At 57.6% G+C, this 24782-nt stretch overlaps 3 protein-coding genes across 6 annotated transcripts; 1 reads left to right on the top strand and 2 right to left on the bottom strand.

Annotated features, from left to right (window-relative positions):
• The first annotated feature begins 375 nt into the window (after positions 1-375).
• FERMT3 (FERM domain containing kindlin 3) lies at positions 376-14293 on the top strand. The gene is made up of 15 exons (XM_084634027.1): positions 376-744; positions 1889-2056; positions 3476-3709; positions 4247-4372; positions 4626-4794; positions 5942-6044; positions 6362-6469; positions 7056-7190; positions 7329-7378; positions 7638-7762; positions 8344-8450; positions 8765-8980; positions 9390-9514; positions 9820-9961; positions 13265-14293. Exons 2-15 carry the CDS (start codon positions 1897-1899, stop codon positions 13442-13444), a joined length of 1980 nt encoding a protein of 659 aa, XP_084490153.1. The 5' UTR covers positions 376-744; positions 1889-1896; the 3' UTR covers positions 13445-14293.
• TRPT1 (tRNA phosphotransferase 1) lies at positions 13952-18413 on the bottom strand. Of its 3 annotated transcripts, XM_084634031.1 has the most exons (8): positions 18004-18413; positions 17722-17865; positions 17231-17312; positions 15710-15879; positions 15191-15368; positions 14915-14971; positions 14588-14698; positions 13952-14054 (listed from the first exon to the last, which is right to left on the bottom strand). In XM_084634031.1, exons 2-8 carry the CDS (start codon positions 17815-17817, stop codon positions 14032-14034), a joined length of 717 nt encoding a protein of 238 aa, XP_084490157.1. In that variant the 5' UTR covers positions 17818-17865; positions 18004-18413; the 3' UTR covers positions 13952-14031. The 3 variants fall into 3 exon arrangements, with proteins under 3 accessions (XP_084490157.1, XP_084490158.1, XP_084490156.1); XM_084634032.1 differs by lacking the exon at positions 18004-18413 and having other exon boundaries at positions 15191-15365; positions 17722-17935; XM_084634030.1 differs by lacking the exon at positions 18004-18413 and having other exon boundaries at positions 17722-17934.
• A 2052-nt stretch (positions 18414-20465) lies between these two features.
• NUDT22 (nudix hydrolase 22) lies at positions 20466-24197 on the bottom strand. Of its 2 annotated transcripts, none has more exons than XM_084634029.1 (6): positions 24122-24197; positions 22319-22832; positions 21973-22080; positions 21798-21895; positions 21073-21166; positions 20466-20817 (listed from the first exon to the last, which is right to left on the bottom strand). In XM_084634029.1, exons 2-6 carry the CDS (start codon positions 22784-22786, stop codon positions 20713-20715), a joined length of 873 nt encoding a protein of 290 aa, XP_084490155.1. In that variant the 5' UTR covers positions 22787-22832; positions 24122-24197; the 3' UTR covers positions 20466-20712. The 2 variants fall into 2 exon arrangements, with proteins under 2 accessions (XP_084490155.1, XP_084490154.1); XM_084634028.1 differs by lacking the exon at positions 24122-24197 and adding an exon at positions 23967-24053.
• Between the last annotated feature and the right edge of the window lie 585 nt (positions 24198-24782).

The following is a 24782-nucleotide window of genomic DNA, read 5'->3' as shown; positions in this document are numbered from 1 at the left end:
AACACCTGTCAGCATTCTGCTCCCATTCATTTCCCTCATACGTTCTTGCCACCTGCTTGATTAGCCCCCGAATGAACTGAAATCCTTCCTGAACCTTTGGCCTGTAATGGAATCATGTGGCCCTGAGTTCCACTGCCTAACTGTGTTTTCACTAGGTGCTGCTCAGTGGGGCGGAGGAAAATTCGTAGGGAGGCTCCCTTTTCCCTTTGTGCTCCAATAGCTGCTCTCTGTCCTTCTGTGGTTTAATAAAGGGATGCCCCCCCCCTGGGGCCAGGCACTGTAGCCCCCCCCCTGGCTTGTGCTAGGGTGCCCTGTTGTGCTGGGTGCTACACAAACCATAACTCAGATCAGGGCCCCTGTGGTACTAGGCGCTTCAAATACAAAGCGCGAGAGAGTCCCTACTGGGAAGGGCGTACACACTGCTCACAGCAGTGTGGCTGTGTTACTCTAAAGCAATCCCAGGGACTCGGCAGGTGCCTGAGCTGCCATTGGGCCCTGCTGCAAAGGACTTCCTACCCAAGACAAACACAATGCAGAGCCCTGGAGCTGTTGAGCAAACAGTGCTCAGCGGCTGAGAGGAAGTGAAGTGTGGGGGGGAGGGAAACGCCCAGGGCTAGAGCAACGGGCTGGACTGATTTGACAGGAGGCACGCTGGCAAGGGAGACAGAGCCCAGGCTGGATCCCTATCCGTGCTAGATGAGCTAACAGCTCCGGGAGCTTCGGACAGAGCCCACACCGGGATCGGTAAGGGGCTGGCTGCGCGGTGGTGGCTGGGGGTGGCAGGTTCCGCTTTACAGTGTCGTGGCAGGTCCCACTCCATCTGTCCTGCCCCACCAATTTGCCACGTGCCCTTATGCACAATCTTTCACTGAAGTGGAAGAGGGGACCCCATTTTGGATGGAGGTTGAGGATGGGCTGCATGGAGGTGTGATCTAGTTAGATGCATGGCACTTCCTACCAAGCTATAGGAGAATTCCTCCTGGGCAGCTGAAAGGATGTGGGGGGGCTGTCCCTGGGGCCAGGCTTCACTCTTCGTATGCCTGGTTCTATACCCTACTTCCGGGGCTCCTGGCATTTACCGAGCTGCTGATCTGTATTAGCCCTTGTGGTCTTCAGCTGTGAGCTAGGGCTCAGGGGTAAACTGTGATTGTATATCAACCTGGGGGATGGAGAGTCAGGATCCCTGGGTTCTGTCCCCAGCTCTGGTTGGGGAGTGAGAACTATTGAGTTGGGAAGGATTGGTGGTGTGTCCCCCGACCCACTATGGTCAGCAATGGGCCCAGGAGTCCTGATTCACAGCCCTCCCTGCTCTAACCCACTTGACCCCATTTCCCTCCCAGTGTTGGGGATAGAACCCGTGAGTCCTGACCCTGGCTCTCTGGTCTGGTCAGCTGTTTGCAGGACAGACTTCCAGGGGCCCACCCAGCACCACCTCTCTCCTGCTGGGACTGGGATTCCCTGGCTCCCATCTCGCCTGTGATCCTGTGCCCTGCAGCCCCTGAACACAACACTGGGCCAGACTAGCGCTGCTGTATGGGAGCAGTGGTCCAGCTATTTCTGCCTCCACCCTATGCTTTGGGGGAAGGCAAATCCTCTCCCTCCCTGCAATGGGCAGGGGCGGGAAGTGTCCCTTGCTGAACTGTGAAGTCGTTCTCACCCCTCCATCCCCTTGTACCACCCCAGCGCTACTGACCTACAGAGCGGGAAAGGGACAAGCTGCCCCCCCCCCACCCTTGTTACGCTGACAATTGAAGCTGGGGATAGAACCCAGGAGTCCTGACTGCCAGCCCCCTAGTCTAACCCCCTAGACCCTGCTCCCTTTCCAGAGGAGCGCACAGAACTCCCGTGTCCTGTCTCCCTCCTGACCCTTGCGCTGCACTCGTTCCAGGGCTCGCCATGGCTGGGCTGAAGACAGCGAGCGGGGATTACATCGATGCCTCCTGGGAGCTGAGAGTGGCTGTGGAGGAGCTGGGGCCCGAGGCTGAGCCCCTCACCCTGCGAGTCACCGGGGATGTACACATTGGGGGCATCATGCTGCAGATTGTGGATAAGATCAGTGAGTGTGGGGTCCCCCCTGCTGCTGTGGGTTACATGGAGGGGTGTCCTCTTCCATCCCCTCCCCACTTTACACACTTCTCCCCACAATGGGTGAGCCCCTGCGTGGATGGTGGGGTTCTGTCCCTTTAATTTCCCTGCTGCACTTCCCCCTCTAGTAGCCAGTAGATGCTGGATTCCCAGCATCACGCATCTTAGCATCAGAGGGGGTTCCCCAACCCTTTACCCTAGGGCACCTCAAATTCCCTCTCCTCCCCCCCCCCCAGCCCAAAGCTGGGAACGGAACCCAGGAGTCCTCTCCCAGCCCCCTGCTCTAACCTCTAGACCCCCACTTCCTGCTGTTCCTGCCAGTCTCTCACATGATGCAGGCTGAGTCATGGCCCTGATGCAGGGAAGTGACTCCCAATCGCCCAGTTCCACCCTCAGTTCCTGTCTCTCCCCTCCTACTCTGTGCAAGATTGGGGTCGGCTGGAGCACTGCCTCCTACCCCCTTGATTACCCCAGAATTACCCTCTGTGTCAGGGAAACAAGCACCTGCCATCTGTGGGCATGGGGGCTACCCAGGGGGTGGGCCAACCCTGGAACACCTGTCTGGGCTCTAATCTGCCCAGTTGTCTGTTCTTTAGGTGTTAGTGATCCATTGGTCAGTCCCACACGTCCCCCTCCATCCATCTGTCTGTCCCCAAGTGCTTCCCTCTGTCCTGTACTCCCCTACAGTGTTTGCCCACATCTCCCTACTCCCCTCGGTACCAGCAAGGGAGGGGCCTGGGGCCTGGTGGGAGGGGGCACCCAGGGACCAATGCAACAGGAAGTGTCTCTTTATCTGCCCAGGACACGAGGTGGGCCTGTGCCATGTCTTCCTGTGGCCAGGCTATGTGGTATGGGGACCTTCCCCTGGCAGTGCCAGATAGCAGCTGTAGCTGCTGCTGGAGACTGTGAGGCCCATACCCTGGATGGAGGCTGATAAGGGGCCAGCTAGCCAGAGCCTATGGCTATAAATAGCCTTCAGGGCTCGGGAGTCTATTCCTGGCTCTGGTGGGGTGGGGTGGGGGGTTAGTGGCTTAGAGAAAGGTGGGCTGGGAATTGGGACACCTGGGTTCTCTCCCAACTCCAGGAAGAGAATGGGGCCTAGTGGTTAGCATGGGGAAGCCAGGACCCTGCCCCAGTAGCCATGGCTCTGGTTTAGAAGTCTGTAGTTGTATTGCGTGTGGGTGGCTTGCGCAGTCCAGCTCCTGGGGTTGCAGCATCTTCCTTATACTGGGAGCTACCTCCTCTATCCCACCCTGAGGCGGCACTGGCTACATCTCAGCGCTGGGCGAGGGGTCCCTCCATTAACAGCCCCCATGCCCCATGCCAGAGGTGGCTGCATCTCAGTGCCAGACAAGGGGTCCCTGTGCAAACTACTGTGCTCTGCCCCCAGAGGTGAAGCAGAACTGGTCAGACCATGCACTCTGGTGGGAGCAGAAGAAACTCTGGCTGCTCAAGACCAACTGGACCCTGGATAAGTACGGGCTGCAGGCAGATGCCCGTCTCCAGTACACACCTCAGCACAAGCCTGTGCGGCTGCAGCTGCCCAACCGGCGGATGATCCGCGTCCACGCCAGCTTCTCTGAGCCCGTCTTCCGTGCTGTGGCTGGCATCTGCCGGGTGCTGAGTGAGTGCCCGGGTGGGGATGGGGCATAGACGGGCCAGGGTGGAGAAGGATGCTGGGGGTAGACATCGAGGGTGAGTATCAGGGAGGGGCAGGAGTTGTGGAGGAGGGAAAGGCAAAGGGTGCAGAGGGGTAGGGGGTTTGGAGGTGTGGGGCAGGGGACAGTGCTTAAAGTGGTCTGGAAAAAGTGCATGGGGAGTCATGACAAATTAGTGACATCACATCTACCTAGCACCTGGGGCTCTTCTCCCCTGGCTGCCCCTTCCCAGGTGGGGAGTAGGAGCATAGATGGGCCAGTGTCTGGGGTGAGGAGGTGACCCAGGGAGCGGTAAGGGGAGGAGCAGGGGTCGGGGAGGTGTGCAGGGGGGCACAAAGGGGTGAGGGGAGCAAAAGTAGGGAGAAAAGCCTGGGTGGGCTCGGGGAGGAGGGATGGGGCTTTTGGGGGAGAGGGGCAGGGGGCCCAGACAGATGGAATAAGGGGAAGATGGGGGAAGGCCCCCTTACTGGGGAGCTCCCTCACCCCGTATCCCCTCCCCTCAGGTATCCGGCATGCCGAGGAGCTGTCACTGCTGCGGGCGCCTGAGGAGAAGGACAAGAAGAAGCGGAAGGGGCCGGTGCTGGGGACAGAGGATGATTTTGACCTCAGCGGGGTGGTGCTGCCAGCCAGTGAGTGCGGGCGAAGGGGGTGGGCAGGGGCATGTGAGTGTGCTTCCCTGCGAGTGCTGGGGTGAGCGTGCGTGTGAGTGAGTGCATGTGAGAGCACCCCTGTGTGCTTGTGCCAGAAGGTACGTGCACTAGTGAGCACAAGCAGTGGTGTGAGAGCCTGCCCTACTGTGTGTGCACCTGGCGGCGGGCATCTGCCTGGGCCCCGCTAACCCCCCCCTTGTGCACAGAGCAGAAGCCCTCCCTTTCCCTGCAGGCGCGGAGCAGCAGCCGTTCCGGGGGATGCCGGCCCATTTCTCGGACAGCCCCACCACCGAGGCCTGTTACCGGATGCTGTCAGTGAGCTGGACTGGCCTGAGCCCCGAGCACGTGCTGAAGATGCCTCGGCCCAGCAACCTCATGGAGAAGGCCCAGATCAACAGCCGGTGAGAGGAGAGAGGGGGGCTGCAGGCTGGGCTTGAGGGGCACCGGGAGAGCTGCGGCTGCTGGCTCTATGCCTGGGGGCAGCACCACAGCTGGGTCCCGTCATGGATTTCCAGGGCAATCTGTACCCCCGTCACCTCTAGCGGCGCCCGGGCAGGCCGGGTCATGGAGTTAGGATGAGTCCCGCGACTCCAGCACGTCTAGGCGGGGCCCTGGACTCCAGACTCCCATGTCTCTCTATATCTCCCCAGAGGTTCCTCTGCGTTGATTGCCCTGAAGCGACCCAGTGCAGCCTGTTCAGAGCAAGCCAGTGTTTACCAGCCCCCTGGGACCCAGCGTCGTAGCATCCTTAGCGCAGCACGGAAAGCCAGGCTCAGCCCGGAGTCCATGCTGGCAGCCACCTGCCCCGTTCCCTAGGCTCCTGCCAGTCTCCCCTGTTTTCTGGCTGGGGTCTCACTCCTAGACCAGGGTGGAGTGTTACCCTTAGTATCCAAGAGTGAGCCCTCCCTCCTCCATCGCTGCTGAGCCCTTGGGGGCACCCCACGGTGGGCAGGCCTTCCGTCCTTACGGCGACAGGGCACGGGGAGAGCCAACCCTGACTTGCCTTATGAGTGCTCTATGGGCAGCCCAGTTCCTAGCCCAGGCCTGACTGGCAGAGCTTCCCGCAACCCCTGCCAGGGGATGCAGCTTCTACCCACATGGGAGTGGCTCCATCAGCTGAGCTCTCCCCAGCTGTGGTGGCCAAAGCCCTTCCACGCTGGGATCAGAGCATCTGCACGAGGGTTCACGCTCTGCGGCGATGCTGCCCTCTCCCTCCCCAGCCCACAGAGCTCTGCCAGGCTAAGTGTGGGCCAGGCTGAAGCCGCCTCCTGTCCCCTGATCTCCAGCTGCCTGGTGCTGGTCACACATGTTCAGCCGCCCTTGGCTGGCCAGCGGGGGTCTCAGTGTCGCTTCAGGGCTCCCTGCCTAGGGACAGTTCTTGATGGTGCATTCCCACCCCCAGATAGAGACCTGCAGCCATCTCATCTACCCTGCCCTAGAGAGGAAGGTGTAACCCCTTCCCACCCAGGGGGTGGCAATCCCAAGTGGGTGGGGAAACTGAGTCACACCTGTTCTTACTAATATGACAATTCCCGTGTTCCCCTCCAGGTGGCTGAGCTCCTCGCGGTCACTGATGCAGCAGGACGTGCGGGAGAACGAGCAGCTCTGGCTGCGGTTCAAATATTACAGCTTCTTTGACCTGGAGCCCAAGGTGGGACCCCTGTGTGCCTCCCTCCCCTCCAACCCTTCTCCCCTGGGGTCTCCTGTCCATCCTTCACTCCCCAAATATAGCCAGCCTGTCCTGGCTACCCCAACCCCTATCACACCCCATCATCTCTCCCCAGACTTTCCCTTCCCCCCTCAAACCTACACTGACTTCTTGGATCTGGAGCCCAGGACCCCTCCTTCCCTCCACCCCAACCCAACTCTCCTCCAGACCCCTGTTCCACCCCCTCCCCGCTCCTCCCCCTTAATTTCCCCCATTGACTCCCTAACCCCCACCCACCTTTCCTGTCCCCCATGCTGCAGTACGACGCAGTGCGCATCACCCAGCTGTACGAGCAGGCACGCTGGGCCGTGCTGCTGGAGGAGACCGAAAGCACCGAGGAGGAGATGATGGTCTTCGCTGCGCTGCAGGTACTGGACCTCCGCCCCCCACCCCCAGCTAGGCCAGGATCCACCTCCGCCTGCTGGGCTGGAATCCACCCCCACCTACCAGGGATTCCCCCACAGCCATCCCCTTCCCTCCCTCACATGAAGCACTCGCAACTGGCCAGGATCCATCCCCTCCCCGGCCATGGAACACCCCCGCCTACCCCACAATCAGGCGGGGATCTACCTTCCCTAGTGCTCACCCAGTGGGGCCAGGAGTAACCATCCCTGGAGCCCTCCCACCCGCCTGGGCTGGGATCCATCTGCCCCCCCCTTTGTCCCCCAAGCACTCCCACCTAGTAGGGATCTAGCCCCTCCCCGCTACAGAGCACCCTTACCCAATATATTTCCACATCCCACCCCCAGCTGGGCTGGGGTCTGTCTTCCCCAGAGCTCACCCAGTGGGGCCAGGACTAACTACGTCTGGAGCTCTCCCACCCAGGTGAACAAGGATCCATCCTGCCAGGTCAAGCCAGTGGCCAATCCCATGTGGGGGCTATCTGGGTGGGTGGGGCGGTGAAGATCTCCCTCCCCTTCCTCCCCAACTAACCGGCCTCCCCCTGCCCTCCAGTATCACATCAACAAGCTCTCACTGAGTGCTGACCCCACGGAGCCAGCCGGGGAGCAAGGCCTGGATGACCTGGACTCAGCCCTGTCCAACCTCCAGGTCAAGCTGGAGGGGGGGACATCAACCTCGGACATGCTGGTAAGGGGCGGATGTGAGGGGCACCAGCAGCGCTGTGGGGGGATCCAGGGTTGGAATATCAGGAGGCGGCAGGATTGAGGGGCATCGGGGGGCCGGACTGGAGTAGCAGGGGGTGACTGCGTCTTGATCTCCTGACAGGAAAATCTCACCACCATCCCTGAGCTGAAGGATTATCTCCGGATATTCAGGTGAGCTTCAGACTCTCATCCTCACTTTGGGGGTGGGGGCTGAGAGTCAGGATTCCTGGGTTCTACCCCTGCTCTGGGAGCAACGTGGGGTCTAGTGCTCACAGTGCCAATAACATGCCTGACCCCATCCCCCAAGCTATCCTGTTGCACCCATCCCATGTCACAGCTCAGGGCCCTAGGGGGACTGTGTGTATCTCCCACATCTGGGGAGTGTCCAACTGTGCCCCCTCCACCTTGGCATTGATGCCCCCCTCCACAGGCCCCGCAAGCTGACGCTGAAGGGCTACAAGCAGTACTGGGTAATGTTCAAAGAGACCTCCATCTCCTACTACAAGAGCCGTGAGGAGGCCCTGGGTGAGCCCGTACAGCAGCTCAGTCTCAAGGGTGAGTACGGTATCCCCTCTCCCTGGCATCTCTTCTCCCCACATCCTCCCAGATCAGACAGATGGGCTCATCCAGCCCACTGTGTCCCAGCTCGCACAAAGTCTGCTGCTTCAGAGAACTGAACATAAGCCTTCCCTCAACACTGAGCTCCCCTCACCAGGCAATGCTGGGCGGGATTCCCATCATGTATATTCCAACTGCAGCATGAAGGTGTCTTGCTGTCCGCGCTCAGGGTGCAGGGGAATCCCTTTCACATCCTCTCTGTTCCAACCTCCTGGGCCCTTTGCACGCCAGTAGCAGGGACTTCCACAGTTAACTGAAAGTAAAAGGACAGGATTTTCTTTGCTGGCCCCTGCCATTCACAGCCAGTCAATGGTCTCTGGCATCAACTAACAGCCAGATCTAATCTCCCTGAAGCCTTGGCCTCCTTAAAACTCGTGTGGCAAGTAGTTCCATAGGTCAACACAGAGGCGAAAGATTGTCCCCCAGCCCCATGGGATTTTGAGGTATTTTTGCAGACACAATAAAGCATTTTAATTACCAATTATGCTGCATTCCACTCCCCCTGCCACCAATTTCAGGCTGTGAGGTGGTACCGGATGTCAACGTCTCAAGCCAAAAGTTCTGCATCAAACTGCTGGTGCCCTCTCCGGAGGGGATGAGCGAGGTGTACCTGCGCTGTGAGGACGTAAGTTGTGGGACAGCAGTGGGATCAGACTGTGGGGTGGGTTATACCCTAGGGACTCACACTGGGGGATGCATTTGGGTTGTACCATGTAGGAAGAGAGTTGTGGGGAGTGAAAGGGCAGTGGGATTACAACATAAAAGGTGGGCTGCAGTGGGGCTATAAATTGGTGGGTGAATGGGATTATCTTCTAGAAAGGGGCTGCAGGGTCTGGCTACTAAGATGCATTGCAGCGGTGGTCCCAGCTGGGGGTCTTTAGTGCCTCCCCCTCCTTTAACTCCCTCCCTTCCCTTCCTCCTCCTCCTCCCCCCCTGCAGGAGCAGCAGTATGCCCGCTGGATGGCAGGGTGCCGGCTGGCAGCCAAAGGCCGAACCATGGCAGACAGCACGTATCAGTCTGAGGTGCAGAATATCCTGTCCTTCCTGCAGCTGCAGAGAGCCAGTCCTGACGCGCCCGTGGCCCCCGATGCCGAGGCCATAGGCACCCAGTGGCTGGTGTCCCCGCGCTACCAGAAGAAATTCAAGCCCAAACAAGTAGGTGGGGGTTGGGGCAGCAACCCCTACTGAGCTCCATGCCCCACTCCCTGAAGCACAGCACCCCTGGCCCCAGGATGGAGTCAACACTGACTGCAAGAGGAGATGCCCCCTGTAGCACAGCTCCCCCTAGTGCTGCACTTGGGTAATGGGGCCAGGACTGCAAGTGCAGAGCACCCCTACTGAGCCCCCCACCCTGCTCCTTGCAGCACAGTGCCCTGCACTGAGCCCCCCGCCCTGCCCTGCCCTGCCCCCTACAGCACAGCACCCCCTGCTGCTGCACTTGGGTAATGGGGCCAGCAATGACTGTGATGGGAGCACACCCCCCAACCTCCCAGGAGGTCTCCCATCCAAGCAGTGATCAGGCCTGGAACACACTGGAACACTGACCCATGTCTCCTGCCCACAGTTAACCCCGCGCATCCTGGAGGCCCATCAGAATGTGGCCCAGCTCTCACTCACCGAGGCCAAGATGAGGTTTATCCAGGCCTGGCAATCACTGCCTGATTTCGGCATCTCCTACTTTGTGGTCAGGTGAGGCACCCCTCCCCACAGAGCCAAGGGTAGAACCCAGGAGTCCTGACCCCCCCCCACCCCGCTCTAACCACTGGACCCCCCTTCACACTTCTACAGAGTCAGGGATAGAACCCAGAAGTCCCGAAGCCCAGACCTTCCACTCCAGCCCCAACCCATTCAACCTCACTCCTCTCCCCGCTCAGCTAGGGATAGAAACCAGGAATCCTGACCCCCAGCCCCTCCTGCTCCAATCCATTGACTGCCACCCCCAAACTGCAATACAACCCAGGAGTCCTGACCCCCAGCCCCTCCATGCTCCACAGGTTCAAGGGCAGTAGGAAGGATGAGATCCTGGGCATCGCCAATAATCGTCTGATCCGAATTGACCTGGGCGTGGGAGACATGGTGAAAACCTGGCGGTATAGCAACATGCGCCAGTGGAATGTCAACTGGGACATCCGTCAGGTCAGTGCAGGGAAGGGGTTGCTGGGGCCTATAAAGAGCAATGCCAAGCCATTATGGAGTCTGGCACAGGGAGAGGGGGTGTAGGGGAATGCCCTAGGAGACACGATTGTATTGGGTCTTCTCCTCTCCAGTGCCCATGCATGGTGGAGATGGGCTCCAGGACTCCTGGAGTCTCTTGCCTGGCTCTAGGAGGCAAGTGGGGTCTACAGAATCACAGAAATGTAGGGCTGGAAGGGACCTTGAGAGGTCGCCAAGTCCTGCCCACTGCGCTGAGGCAGGACTAATAAACCGCCACCATTCCTACAAGTGTTTGTTGAACCTGTTCTTAAAAACCTCCAGTGATGAGGATTCCACAACCTCCCTTGGAAGCCTGTCACAGAGCTTATCTACCCTTAGTCAGAAAGTTTTTCCCTAATGTCTGACCTGAGTCTCCCTTGCTGAAGATTAAGGACGACTTCTTATCCTGCCTTCAGGGGCCATGGAGAACAATTAATCCCCATTCTCTTTATAGCAGCCCTTAACATATTGGAAAACTGTTAGCAGGTCCCCTCAGTCTTTTCTCATAACTAAACAAGCCCAGTGTTTTTAACCTTCCCTCCTAGATCAGGGTTTCTAAACCTTTTATCATTTTTGTAGCTCTGCTCTGGACTCTCTCCAATTTGTTCCCATCTTTCCTGAAATGTGGTGCCCAGAACTGGGCACAGTACTGCAGCCAAGGCCTCCCCCGTGCCAAGCAGAGAAGGACAGTTATTTCCCATATCTTACATGCAACACTCTTGCACCACCCCAGAATAATATTAACCATTTCTGCAGCTGCTGACACTCACGTTCAGTTTGTGAGCCACTGTAATCCTTGCATCCTTTTCAGCAACATTGCCACGTAATCAGTTCTTTCTCATTTTGTAATTGTGCATTTGATTTTTTTTTTCTGAAGAGTAGTACGTTGCACTTGCCTTTATTGAATTTCATCTTGTTGATTTCAGACCAATTTCTCTAACTTGTCAAGGTGATTTTTAATTCTAAGCTTGTCCTCCAAAGTACTTGCAATCCCTCCCAGTTTGGTGTCATCTGCAAATTTTATAAGCATATTCTCCACTCTATTATCCAAGTCATTAATGAACATATTGAATAGTACTGGAGCCAGGACTGAACCCTGGAGGGCCCCACTAGGTACATCCTCCCAGTTCAACTGTGAATGATTGATAACTACTCTGAGGACAGTCTTTCAACCAGTTGTGTACCCACCTTATAGTAATTTTATTTAGACCACATTTCCCTAGTTTGCTTATGAGTGTGTCATGTGGGACTATGGCCCATCTACTAGGCCAGTAATCCTGTCCACAAAGGAAATCAAGTGAGTTTGGCATGATTTGTTCTTGACAAATCCATTCTGGCTATTTCTTCTAACCCTATTATCTTGTAACTGATTCTAAGAATATAAGAACTGCCCTACTAGGTCAAGCCCTAATCTATCTTGCCCAGTATCCTGGGCAACAGTGGCCCATATCAGAGCTTCAGCCAGAGTGTACAGAACACGGGAGGCATGGAGTGATCCACCTGGCTAGTGGCGATCAGAGGTTTAGGGTCACCCCAAGCATGAGGTTATGTCCTTGGTCATATTGGCAAATAGTCATTGATGGACCTATCCAGCACTAACTTATCCAGTTCTTTTTGGAACCCAGTTATACTTTTGCCCATCACAAGATCCCATAGCAATGACTTCCACAGGTTAGTTGTGGATTGTGTGAAAAAGAACTTCCTCTTGTTTGTATTAAATCTGCTGCCTATTAATTTCATCCAGCGACCCCTGGTTTTTGTATTGTGGAAAAAGGTAAATAACGCTTTCCTATTCCCTTTTTCCATACCATTCATGATTTTATAGACCTTTATCTCTCACACACCCTTAGTTGTCTCTTTTCTAAGCTGAGCAGCCCTAATCTTTAGTCTTTCCTTGTATGGAAGCCATTCCATACCCTTAATCATCACACCAGACTGGTGAGCCATGACTTCTCTTCACAAAAGCTATATTGACTCTTCCTCAATAAAGTGTATTTATCTCTGTGTCTGATAATTGGGCTCTTTTCTACAGTTTCTACCAATTTGCCTGGTACTGAAGTTAGGTTTACTGGCCTGTAATTGCCAGGATTGCCTCTGGAGCCTTTTTAAAAATTTGCTATTTCATTAGCTATCCTCTAGTCATCTGCTACAGAGGCTTATTTCAGCAATAGGTTAAATACTACAGTTCTGCAATTTCATATCTGACTTCCTTCAAACTTTTGGGTGAAGACCAGCTGGTCCTGGTGACTTAGTATTGTTTAGTTTTAGTAATATGTGCCAAAACCACCTCTATTGACACATCTATGTGGGACGATACTTCCGATTAGTCACCCAAAAAGAATAGCTCTGATATGGGTACCTCCCCTATATCTTCTGTTGCAAAGACCCATGCAAAAAATCCATTTAGCTTCTCTGTGATTGCCTTGTCTTCTTTGAGTGCTTCTTTAACACCTTGGTTGTCTAGTGGCCCCACTGATTGTCTGACATGCTTCCTGCTTCTGATGTACTTAAGAAAATTCTTATTGTTAGTTTTTGCATCTTTAGCAAGTTAGTTCTCAAATTCTTTTTTGGCCTGTCTTATGACACTTGTACATTTTACTTGCCAGAGTTTGTGCCCCTTCTTATTTTCCTCATTAGAATTTGACTTCCACATTTTAAAGGAAAGGAGAACTTGTGGCACTTTAGAGACTAACAAATTTATTTGAGCATCTGATGAAGTGAGCTGTAGATCACAAAAGCTTATGCTCAGATAAATTTGTTAGTCCCTAAGGTGCCACAAGTCCTCCTTTTCTTTTGCGAATACAGACTAACACGGCTGCTACTCTGAAACCTGACATTTTAAAGGGTGACTTTTCCCCTCCAATACGCTGTTGCTTAGCCATGTCTCTTTTGGTTTGGGGTATACATTTAGTCTGAGCCTCTATTATGGTATTTTTAAGTAGTCTCCATGCTGACTGCAGGCCGCACTGTACCCCCGTGACTGTTCTTTTTAATTTCCATCTAACAAACATCCTCATTCTTGTGTTGTTTCCCTTTTTAAAGTTAAATGTAACTCCTCTACAACCTTCTTAATTTTACATGCCAGCTATCTGGTTCCATTTTGGTTAAGGTGGAGTCCATCCTCCCCCGGTACAGGCTACTTCTTCCCCAAAAGGTTCCCCAGTTTCTAACAACACTAAAAAGTGGGAGCCAGGACTCCTGTGTTCTCTTCCCCAACCAGCCCCTCACTACTGTCCTCTCTCCCAGGTGGCGATTGAGTTTGATGAGCACATCAATGTGGCATTCAGCTGTGTGTCGGCCAGGTGCAATATCGTGCACGAGTACATCGGGGGGTACATCTTCCTGTCCACCCGCTCCACCGACAAGGGCCGGGGCCTCGATGAGGAGCTTTTCTACAAGCTGACAGGGGGCCACGAGGCCCTGTGAGCACTCAGCACTGTTCCTATCCCCTGCTGGGTACCAGGGGGCAGCAGGGACCAACATTGGCCCCGCCAACAGGGAGGGAGCAGCCCTCACCCACCCATCCCAACCACCTATCCCCAACATACCCACCCAACACAGTCCCCTACCCCCATTCCCTCCTACCCACAACACAGCCCACCAATCCCTACACACACACATTCCCAAGCCACTCCCCCCATGCTCCACAACCCCAGTCTCCACTTTTCCATACACACTCAGCTAACCAACCCAGCCAGCCCAACACTTGCTACTCCTCAAACACCACCCCACAATGGCCTACACAACCCCAGCCCAAGCCACCCCTTGATCCACCCATCCCTTCTCGTGCTCCCTGCCACCCCAGCACTCCTGCATGTGCTCTATGGGAGGGGGAATACAGGTCCCCAGCCAGCACGCCTTACCCCAGCGGTGGGCGCGGGGAAGCAAGGCAAGCAAATCCAGAAGAGAGATGGTTAAAGAGCCTGCAGCAGATGGAACAATAGGGATTTTATTTTACACTGCTCTCTCCTGCCTGATTCTCCTCCATGCCATGGCCCTGGACCCTGTGAGAGTCACTCGAGGGGTAGCAAACGCCCTGAAAGAGAGAAGGATTCAGAAATGGGTTGGCAGAATTTGGCTTTCCTGAACCTGCCTGCCCTTGCCAACTATGCCAGGGAATAACAGGACCCTCCACCCTCCATCGGCTCATGGGCACTTCTCTGCCACTCCCTGGGAACAGATCAAAACCAGAGCTACTTGGATTCTGCCACGAGCTGCCAGCCGGGCACGTCAACTGGGACTGCAAACACAGAGTAATAAACCAAGCTCTCACCATGTCGAGCAGGTCCGTGACTCTGTGGAAGGGTTCTACAGTGACTCCCCGGACTCCAGGGTTCTATCCCCAGCGTGGGAAGGGGAGTGGAAATTAGTGGGTTAGAGCAGAGGTAGTGGGAGCCAGGACCGCTAGGTCCTCCGCCCCACTTGCAATATGACCTTGGACAAGTCCCTTCCCCTCTTTCTAGTGGGTGGGGGTAATGGAGAGGTCTATACTGTCCCACCCCCAGTGCCAAGCCATCCCCCCTTTTTTCCCCCCAAGAAGGTAGGAGGCAGGGTGGGAGAGACCCTTACTGTCAGGCCGGAGCTGCAGGACTCTCTGGAAGTACTGGGGAGGCAAGAGGCCTTCAGCATCACCCGGTGTGAGGATGACACCATTAGCTGAGCGATAGAACTGGATCCCATCTGCATGGGGAAGCAATGCACAGGCACAGGGCCATTGGAACCAGGACATCTGGGTTCTATCCTCCACTCAGGGTGGGGACTGGGATTGAGTGGTTAGAGGATGGGGCTGGGAGCCAGGATTCCTGGGTTCTGCTGCTGAGAAGGTGCCTCAGTTGGAAGGGCTGAGGAACCTTCTTTGTTTCCACCGGAGACTGCCCTCCCTGTCCCCTTACTCACCTGCCAGTGCCTGGGGCCCATCAATCACTATAGCCACATCACAGTCCTGCCTCATCCCTGGGGATCAATAGTCAAAGAGGTGGTCAAAAGCAGGCTATGGGGAGCAACTCCCAGACCCACCCACATCCCCCCCAGCTGACTGTGCTTTGTACACAGAGCCACCAGTGTCCCTCAGGACCACAGCCCTCCACCCCCAAAGAGAGCTCCCCATTACTGCACCAGGGACAGGGGGGCAGGACTCCTAGATTCTCTCCCCATTACAGCATGCACACTCACCGCTGAGGACATGTCCATCCCCGGGCAGCCCAGGTGCTAGGTGGATATGGTTGCGCCCCATGCGGGAAAGGCCCCCTCGGCAGATGGCCGGCCAGTGCCGCAGGTAAGTGCCATGGGCTATGGTCTGGGGTAGAGCTGTGGGCTCCAGCAGTGGGATCAGCTCTAGCTCTGACACCTGCTGGTGAGGGAATGGAGGGATATCACAATGGAGCTTCTGGCCTAGAGTCCCTTTTTGTGCTTTCCTTAGCCCTCATCAGCCTCTCGGCATCCCTCCAGCCCCCATTCTCTTGCCCCTTCTTATGTCCTAGGTGCCCCTGCCCCCCATTCCCTGAAGCAAGGATCTTGTCCTGCCCCCTGACTCCTCCTAATCCTGGGAGAGTGATTATCCTGCTCTGACCCATCCCCCGCACTCTGGGCCCCAGGTTGTAGGATTTCCCCTGCCCGCACCACTCAATTGCCCCCCGCCACTTCCCCAGAAGAGGGATTCCTCTCTGCTGCCCATCACCCCTCCCCCAGCACCTGCAGTGAGTGCCCCTGGTTGGCGCGGATCTGCAAGCGCCCATCACTAGGGTGGGGGCGCAGGGCAAAGCGGCGCTTCTCGTTAGTCTCCACAACGTGTCGCACATCGGCCACAGAGACCCCCCCAAAGCGGGGCAGGCTCAGCAGGGCAGCCACGTCTAGGAACCCATCTGGGGAGGGGAGATAGATGAGATCAGCTAGGCCGAGACCTGCCCCCTCCCCACACCCTGATGGGCTAAACCGAGACCTGTTCCCCTTGCTTGCCCTGCCCCACCCCCAAACCCTGATGGGCTAGGCCGAGGCCTGGCATCCCTACCCCCCTTGTCCTCTCCCATCCTCCATGATAGGCTAGGCAGAGACCTGCCCCCTTCCCACATCCCAACGGGCTAGGCAGAGACCTGTCCCCCTCGCTCACCCTGCCCCATCCCCCCCTCGATGGGCTAGGCCAAGACCTGACCCCCTGGCTTGCCCTGCCCACATTCCAACCCCTTCATTCAACCTGTCACATCCTCCCCATCCCCATAATCAGCAAGGGTTAGACCTGCCCCCTGCATGCCCTACCTCATCCTCCCTCCTTGCACAACACCCCGCCCCCCACCTACACCATTGTTCCTCCAACCAGCAAGGGTGAGATCTGCCCCTCCTCGCATGCCCTATCCCATTCCCGCACAACTGGCTAGGCCAAGATCTAAACCCCCTTTGCACTCCCAACTAGTGCAGCCGAGACTGACACCCCCTTGCAGCTCCTACTCATCCCTCCAACCTCCACCGGTAAGGCCTAGACCTAACCTGTCCTCACATACTCTAACCTGTCCTCACATGCTCTAACCCATCCCTCCTCTGACTGGCAAGGCCAAGACCTGATCTACCCCATCTCCCACCCCCCTAGACCAACTATGCCAAGATCTGTCTAACTCCATCATCTCCCTATGCAATCCATTGGGGGTGACTGAGGGACAAGACCAGTTTGGCCTCCACATGATGCCCTAACCCTTACCACACCCCTCAGGCTCTCCTCAGATCCAACCCAGGGTACTAAGGGGCTGAAGAACCCAGGTGTCCTGGGGCAGTGCCCATCCATGGGCCCTCCAGCAGAGGGCAGGCCAGTTTATGTCAGCACACCCCTGCCCCCAGTAACCTGTGAGGGGGAACACCCTTTGGAGCAAGGGGCTGGGCTGTTTAGTGCAATGAGTCTGTGGATAGCAGGCCCAGCCTTAGTCCCCTTCTCTGTGCTCTCTCTCCCACCACCTCCCTAGGAGCAGGGAGCACATGCATCAATACCAAGTGCCCCCCATAATGACCCCCTGACCTTTCAGGCCCCAGGGGCAGGTAGGAGAGCCAGGGGCAGCCACAGGCCAGGGATCCCATGTCAGCATGGCGGGTTGTACCTAAGCAGAGGGTCCCCTGTCTCAGTCCTTTCTGCTGGGGTTCAGTAGCTCTCTCTTTATGGGAGAGGTGCTGTTCTGAAGCCTGCCTGCAAGGCCAGGGGGAGCAAATGCATGGGAGTATGGGTGCACTTACCAGCACCCATCTCCAGCCCCAGCTGGGCTGCTCCATGACGCAAAACATAGGACAAGGCTTTGGACAGACGGACATCTGGATTCTGAAAGAGATGGGGGACAGAGAATGGAGGAAGTGGTGAGGGCTCATCCCCGAGGGAACCCCCGCCCCCCCCCCCCACACACACCACTACCAGCCTCAGTAGAAAGGGCTGAATGAGCCACTGGGAGCTAGGACTCCTGGGTTCTATTTCCGACCTCTGGTAGAGGAGAGAGGTTTAATGGGTTAGAGTAGGGGGGCTGGGAGCCAGGACTCCTGGGTTCTAGTCCCAACTGACCCCTAGAGAGGGGTTCCTGTCAGCTCTTGCCACCCCCACCCAACCACGCCTGAACTGGAGGGGAGAACCCCTGCAAGAAGTCTGGCCATGGAGACAGGTGTCACCAGCTCAGCCAGGGGAGGAGATTGACTGGGGTTTAGAGTCTGGGTCAGGGGAAATCATGACTAGCTCTAACCTGGTCCTGGTGCCTCTTTCGACTCCCAGACTTCCGGCTCCCTCTCCCAGGAGCCCTAGGGAGGGGCTGCTGAGATTCTGCTCCCCCTGGATCCATGCTAGTCGCTCCCACCCTGCTCCTAGGCTCTGTACAGCCTCAGCCTCCCTAGAATGCCTAAAGGCAGTTACCCTGTTCCCAGAGCCCCTGCCCACCAATCCCACTCTCCTGCCCCCTCTCCCCACCAATCCCACTGTCCTGTCTCCCTCCCCCAGGACCCCCTCCCAACCAATCCCACTCTCCCACCAGCAATCTGACTCTCCAGCTCTCTCGCTCCCCTCCTCCTCTGTCTCAGCGCTCCCTTGCCGGGGGCAGTCACCCAGTCCCAGTCCCGACCAGACCAGACTGCCAGTCTCCCAGTAACCACAGCTGCAAACTTGAACTCAACTGCTCCAGCCCCACCCACCAAGCATCATGGGCAAGGTCGTGGCCTGGAGGCCGAGCTTTTGGGCCGCAAAGGCTTCTGGGAGTTGTAGTCTTTCAGGTAGGACTGGTCAGCCGTGGGCACCCAACTAGCCTGGTTTTCCAGCTCCTACATGCCCCAGGGGCACTTGTTGTGGGCGGGGGGAGACGCCCCCTACTGGGCAAAGGTGGAATAATCTGGGGGGGCAGGGGTTCTTGGAAGCAGGGTTCATCCTCCACCGCTGCCTCTGACTGTCTGTCTAGGCCCAGGCCCACCTATCTGAGTCAGACAGGGCGCATGGAGTAATAGCTCTTATTAGACCTACTTCCCAAGCTTTCACAGGGCTCTTCTTCAGGTCACTCTCTCCACCTGCCTGCCTATCCCCATCTATCCATCCGCCCCCTTCCCTCTCTACTCTGGGCTGAGTCCAGACCCTGCAGCAGGCCCAGCACTGCTGCCTGGCCACACATGGTGGCGCCCCACACCTGCTTTGCAGGCAGCTCCAGCTCTGGCCGCCAGCTGCTGGGTCTCCTGTTTGCAAAGGGGGTTTGAAGGGCCACAGCCCTGCTACAGAAGGAATCGTCCCAGATGCCAGCCCCACCCTAAGCCAGGGCAATGGGAGATGGGGAAGGGCAGGAAAAGAGGGTGTTATGGGGGGTAAATGAGGAAAAAATGGGGTGAAATTAAGAACAGGTAAACTGAGGCTAAGGATGAGGTACCCTACACTGTGCAATCCACTCTCTGGGTAGGAGCTAGGAGTCAGGTCTCCTGGGTTCTATCCTCAGCACGGGGCAGGGAGTGGGGTCTAGGGGTTAAAGTTGAGGTTGGGGGCAGGGGCTGAGGGTAGCTGAGGCCATGACAGCAGCCCCTGGCCAGCAGGAGGTGACTCAGTGAGTCAGACTGGCTTGTGGCAGCACCTTGTGCTCCTAGAGTCACCTTTCACCTCCTTGAAGCACAGAGCCCTTTCCGCAGCACCACCCTCTGATATGGACAGCTGGGGGAGGCCCTGACTCCTGCACCCTTGACCTAGTTCATTCCACCAGCCAAGGCAGTTGCAAAGAATATGATGATGATGATGATGATAAAGTTTACTATCAGCTCTGGGTAGGGAGGGAATCCTAGTGGTTACAGCAGCGGGGCTGGGCATCAGGATGTGTAGATTCTATTCCTGATTTTACCACCTCACTGTGTGACATCAGGCACATCCATCACCTTATCCGTGCCTCAGTTTCCCCCAGGGTTGGGGCACGGCAGATTAATGCAATTTATGGGGAGAAGGCCAAGAGGACTCAGGACAGATGGGGTTGGTGGGAAGTATCCATCCATAGTCCATGGGCTCCCACAGGGGCGATCCTAGGCTGGGATGGCGTGAGAGAAGGCTGCATCTCAAAGCTTTAGGCGTTCCCTCCACTCAGCTCCGATTATCCAGCTTATTGGCAACTTGAATACAATTAATCATCTGGGATTCCAGGCCTCACCATCAAACTAGCCATTCACCCCTCCTTGAGCCGATTAGGGGCTGAGCTGCCCTCGGGCCGGCCGAGACCAGGATTAATGTCTCCAGGGCCCCTATGGCTGACGCCTCCAGACATGAATGGGATGTCCATAGGTATGCAGGGCCAACCCCATCCACTGCCCAGCTTTGACTGGGGAAAGATCCTGCCCAGATCTAACCACTAGACCCCCACATCCCACTGAGCCCAGGACAGAACCCAGGAATTTTGTCCCCTCTCTACCTGAGGGGTGTGTGTGTGGTCCAGTGGTTAGAACATGGGGTTGGGAGTCAGGAGTCCTGGTTTCTCTCCCTGGTTCTGGGAGGGGAGATGGGGCAGAAGCCTCTGTATTATCATCATGAGCGACTAGTACTGTATCCAGCCCTGGGGCAAGAGGGCCGGCTGAGGGGTTGCCGCATAGTTAGACTGGACAATGCAGGCCAGAGAGCTGGGGAACCCAGTGTCCCTCATCCTCCTTAGCATGGGGATGGTGCCCCAGGCCCATCAGAGTCTCCAGGGTGCACCAGCCCCCCTCTGGGGCATGGGGATTCCCCCTAGAGCTCATGTAGCCCTTGGGGAAAGGCCAAGTGCCAGTGCCCCCTAGAGGGGAAAGACCCCCGAATCACACTCCACACTCCCCTGAGCTAGCCAGTCCCTCCCCCACTCTCTCTCTCTCTCTTCAGTTCTGGTGGCAGCTGGCTGAGATCATCCAGATAGGAGGGTATGGGGAGGTGCTGCTGCCTCCTTCCAGGCTGGGCCAGCCCAGTGCATTCTGGTAAATGGGATCATGCCAGAGGCTTAGCACCTGCCACTGCAGTCAAAGAATAAATTCTTTATTGGGAGATGGGTTCTCAACAGCAATGGGTAAAACAGCCAGAATTGGACCCAGATCAGGGCAGGGCCCTGCCCCTGGAAAGGTGAGTCTGGTCCTGCAGTGATCCCCCTCCTGCTGGCTCCATGACATAGGGCTGGCGTGTGCAGAGAGCTTGCAGGGTCTGTCGATGCCCAATTTGGCACAGATAAGCCCCATAGTGACCTGGGAGGTCGGTACCCTTCCTGTCACTGCCCCCCACCCTGCACCAGGGTGTAGAGTCTGACAGCCCCCTTGGCAGATGGGCACAGCTCCCTCCACATCTCTCCGGTCTGCTCCAGAGTCAGGACGTCCTGCAGGGGAAGCACAGGGACACCATGGGGTCAGTACCAGGGAGCAGGGAGGCAGGGTACCTGCCGGCACCACCCAGAGCTCACGTGTGACCCTTATCGACCACAGGAGCTGGGAGAGCAGGGACTCCCCCATGACTCCGGAGTTCAATTCCCAGATCTAAGAGGGGAGTGGGGTCCAGTGGATTGGAGAAGGGGGACCAGGAGTCAGGACTGCTGGGTTCTATTCCCATCTGCCAGGCTGTGCCCTCTCCTTACCTCTCTCTTGATAAAGATGATGCCAGTGGATTCCTGAGCTTCAGGCCCCCCGATCTCATATCTCTGCTTCACCTGCTCCGACGTCAGGCTGCACCTGGGACATGGGGCAGCTCCATTAGCAGAACGGAGACAACCGGGCCTGCGGTCCAATGGCAGCTACCCCTGTTTATTCTCTGTCTCTATGGGCAGCAAAGTTGAAGCCTGACCTTAGCACAGGACTGGGACTCACGACACCCGGGTTCTATTCCTAGCTCTGCCACCGACTCTCTCTGTGACCTTGGGCAAGTGGCATCCCTGCTATGTGCCTCAGTTTACCCATCTATAAAATGTGGATAACTATCCTTCTTCTGTCTAGTTAGACTGCGACCTCCTTAGGGCAGGGACTGTCTCACTGTGTGTCTGTGCAGCACCTGGCACAATGTGAGGCCCCAGTCTTGGCACCATGCTAGTACGTTTATTTTGGCTGGGGGATAGGGAGGATATGGTAGAGGAAGCCAGGGCCCCAGCATGTGGGGGGAGGTTGCACCTCAACTTCTGATTGGATCCATCCCATCAATCACCAATTTCAGGATTCCTCTAGCTTCTAGATCCAAACAGTCAGGAAATGGGTTTAAGCCAGCAGTTAAATCAACAGTGCCTGCGCCTGATCTGCCAAACCGGGCCTCTGCCTCCTGAGCTCTCCCTATAGCCGAGGACCTCTCTGTGCACTGAGTTAGCCCCATTACCTGACATAGAACTCAGCGCTGGCCCGACCTGCGCTGGTCTGGTTCCGAGCAATGCCCAGCAGCACTGGCTGGCTTAGGGTGGGCAGTGACAGGTTGACCTATGGAGCAGGGAGGCAGGTTAGTGAAGGGCAGCAGAGCACAGAGACACCAACAGCCAATACTCCACATCTCTCACCTCATCTCGGATCTCCCGCAGGATGGAGGTGAAGATCTCCTTGACGACCATCTGTCTGGGGAGATCCTCCGAACGGATGGATTCTTCTGGGACGTCCCCCACCACAGCCTGCAGCAGAGGAAGGAGCCCAGGTACAGGAAATGCAGCCACCTCTGGAGTGGAACACAGCAAGGGAGGTGGATGCCAGGGAAAAAAACATCCCTGTGCTTACAGGGAGTCCAGGAGATGTGCAGTGGGGGCAGGAAGTGGGATTTAAGGTTTCCCAGGGTGGGGGAGAACTGGCTGCATCGGGGGTGGGGAATGGGAGCTGGGGCCTTTCCATTCTAGGGGTGCTGGGTGGACCCACCTGTGGCTCAGGATGCCCCCCGGGGATGTCTACGAGGCCAGGTGCCTCGCCCACCCTCAGGCTGCGCCTTAGGAAGATGAAGCAGTCATCGGCAGTATGCACCATGGCACCCACTCCCAGTGGCTCTGCCAGGTAGGCCTGGCTGTCCCCAAAGTCCTGCTGCCCCTGCTGCTGAAGGTGCCTGGCCATGCCAGCCCGGTTGGTGCCCAGGAAGTCCTTGTAGCAGGTGAGGCCCAGGCGAAAGGTCAGGGAGCCCCCATCCAGCTGGGCTGAGTGTAGCCGGAATTTGGAGCCGTTGAAAAGCCAGGGGCTGTGGCTGCACCGGGCCTCCCAGACAGCGTCGATCCAGGCCTGGCCCCCAGGCAGCTGGCGTCGGTTGTAGGCTGGGGAGAGCTCAGCCTGCACCTCTGTCTCTGCCAGGCCCTTGGGAGACGGACACTGCAGCATGATGGAGATCTCAGGGTCCATGGTGCTTCCCTGTGCCCCCTGTCCCTGGACACCAGACTCAGGGCATCTGGGAGGGAGGAAAAGATGGGGATCACTCAGCTTCTCTGCCAGGCTACTACTCCATGACGCACACCCTGGAGAGCCAAACCCATGGATACCAAGGCCCCACACTGCCCTAAAGAGATGGTTCCATGAGCACTGTGTTCCTCCCCTGACCCTGGAGAGCCAGTTCCATGGGCACCACACACCCCTCCCCCACCTAAGCTAGAGAGCTGTCCCCATGTCCACTACATGCCCTCCACTGCCCCAGAGAGCTGACCCCATAGGCACTGCACCCACCCAGAAAGCTGGTCCCATGGACACCACATGCCCCTGATTGCCCCATGGATGCTGTACCTCCCCACACTGCCCCAGAGAACTGACCCCATGGGCACTGCATGCCCCCTTCCTGCCCAGGAGATCTAGGCCCATGGATGACACCCCCCTTCCTCTACTGCCAAAGAGACCTGGCCCCAGGGGCACTAAGCCTCCCCCACTCACCTGGAGATCTGGCTCCCACTGCCCCAGAGAGAGGGCCCCACGGGCCCCACATGCCATCCCACTGCCCCGGCAAGCTGGCTGCATGGGCACCGCACACCTCCCCCATCCCACTGAGAAGCCCCTCGCCCACAGAATGCGTGTGCCCTAAGGCTGCTTGGTGCATTGAGCAGATTGGGGTGGGGATTGGGCTTCAGCCACTTCCTAGAGGGGAAGTACCACAGGCTCATGCCATCCCCTCTGACCGGGGAAGGGGCCCGTAGGGATGGTGGGGTCATTACGGGTGAGACCCCAAAGCTGCCAGTTAAACTCCACACACATATAATTGGGGCTGTACTGATGAGAGCTGGGGGGTGGGGCTAGGATCCCGGACACTTGGATTCTATCCCCAGCTCTGGGAGGGGAATGGGGTCTAGCGGTTAGAGCTGGGAGCCGTGGACCCCGTCTCTATTCTCCTGGCTGCCCATAAACCGGACAGCCCCGCCTCCCCGGCGGCAAGGAGCACGGGGGCGGGGCTGCTGCCGGCTGACCCCAGCCCTGCAGGGCAGCCTGCCCCTGGCACCTTGTGGGGCCATTCACCCCACGGCACAGCCCGGCCCCAGCGCGGGAGCCCCGGGCGCTCCGCTCCGCGGCCCCGCACCGGGCTCCGCGGCGGGCTCGCTACCTCCAACTCCAGTTCCAGCTCCACGGCCCGGCCCCAGCTGCCCCCTTCCCGGAAGTCAGCTGCTGCCTGCGGCCGCGCTGATTGGTTCAGGGTGGCTGTAGCTGCCTGCCGGCTGTGCCGCCCTATGGCTCTGGTGTCCGGCTGGGTGGCTCTACCTCCCAGCTGCCTCTGCCGCCCCGTGGCTCCAGTATCCAGCTGGGTGGCTCTACCTCCCAGCTGCCTCTGCCGCCCCGTGGCTCCAGTATCCAGCTGGGTGGCTCTACCTCCCAGCTGCCTCTGCCGCCCCGTGGCTCCAGTATCCAGCTGGGTGGCTCTACCTCCCAGCTGCCTCTGCCGCCCCGTGGCTCCAGTATCCAGCTGGGTGGCTCTACTTCCCAGCTGCCTCTGCCGCCCCGTGGCTCCAGTATCCAGCTGGGTGGCTCTACCTCCCAGCTGCCTCTGCCGCCCCGTGGCTCCAGTATCCAGCTGGGTGGCTCTACCTCCCAGCTGCCTCTGCCGCCCCGTGGCTCCAGTATCCAGCTGGGTGGCTCTACCTCCCAGCTGCCTCTGCCGCCCCGTGGCTCCAGTATCCAGCTGGGTGGCTCTACCTCCCAGCTGCCTCTGCCGCCCCGTGGCTCCAGTATCCAGCTGGGTGGCTCTACCTCCCAGCTGCCTCTGCCGCCCCGTGGCTCCAGTATCCAGCTGGGTGGCTCTACCTCCCAGCTGCCTCTGCCGCCCCGTGGCTCCAGTATCCAGCTGGGTGGCTCTACCTCCCAGCTGCCTCTGCCGCCCCGTGGCTCCAGTATCCAGCTGGGTGGCTCTACCTCCCAGCTGCCT

The sequence above is a fragment of the Lepidochelys olivacea genome (assembly GCF_965140295.1).
Source record: "Lepidochelys olivacea isolate rLepOli2 genome assembly, chromosome: 7".
In the NCBI taxonomy this organism is placed as follows: Eukaryota; Metazoa; Chordata; order Testudines; family Cheloniidae; genus Lepidochelys; species Lepidochelys olivacea.
Note: the sequence above shows the minus strand (reverse complement) of the source record. Positions and strands in the feature narration are given on the sequence as shown.

Excerpts from the sequence above, each read along its gene's own strand:
- FERMT3 (XM_084634027.1), top strand. The coding sequence starts at position 1,897 with ATGGCTGGGCTGAAGACAGCGAGCGGGGATTACATCGATGCCTCCTGG. Across the intron at positions 8,451-8,764 it reads TGTACCTGCGCTGTGAGGAC|GAGCAGCAGTATGCCCGCTG; the intron begins GTAAGTTGTGGG and ends CCCCCCCTGCAG. Across the intron at positions 9,515-9,819 it reads ATCTCCTACTTTGTGGTCAG|GTTCAAGGGCAGTAGGAAGG; the intron begins GTGAGGCACCCC and ends CATGCTCCACAG.
- NUDT22 (XM_084634029.1), bottom strand. The coding sequence starts at position 22,786 with ATGGACCCTGAGATCTCCATCATGCTGCAGTGTCCGTCTCCCAAGGGC. Across the intron at positions 21,896-21,972 it reads TGCGGGAGATCCGAGATGAG|GTCAACCTGTCACTGCCCAC; the intron begins GTGAGAGATGTG and ends CCTGCTCCATAG. Across the intron at positions 21,167-21,797 it reads AGCGCTGAGTTCTATGTCAG|GTGCAGCCTGACGTCGGAGC; the intron begins GTAATGGGGCTA and ends CCCATGTCCCAG.
- TRPT1 (XM_084634031.1), bottom strand. The coding sequence starts at position 17,817 with ATGGATCCAGGGGGAGCAGAATCTCAGCAGCCCCTCCCTAGGGCTCCT. Across the intron at positions 15,369-15,709 it reads ACCAGGGGCACTCACTGCAG|CAGGTGTCAGAGCTAGAGCT; the intron begins GTGCTGGGGGAG and ends TTCCCTCACCAG. Across the intron at positions 14,055-14,587 it reads CCTGCAGCTCCGGCCTGACA|GGCGTTTGCTACCCCTCGAG; the intron begins GTAAGGGTCTCT and ends TCTCTCTTTCAG.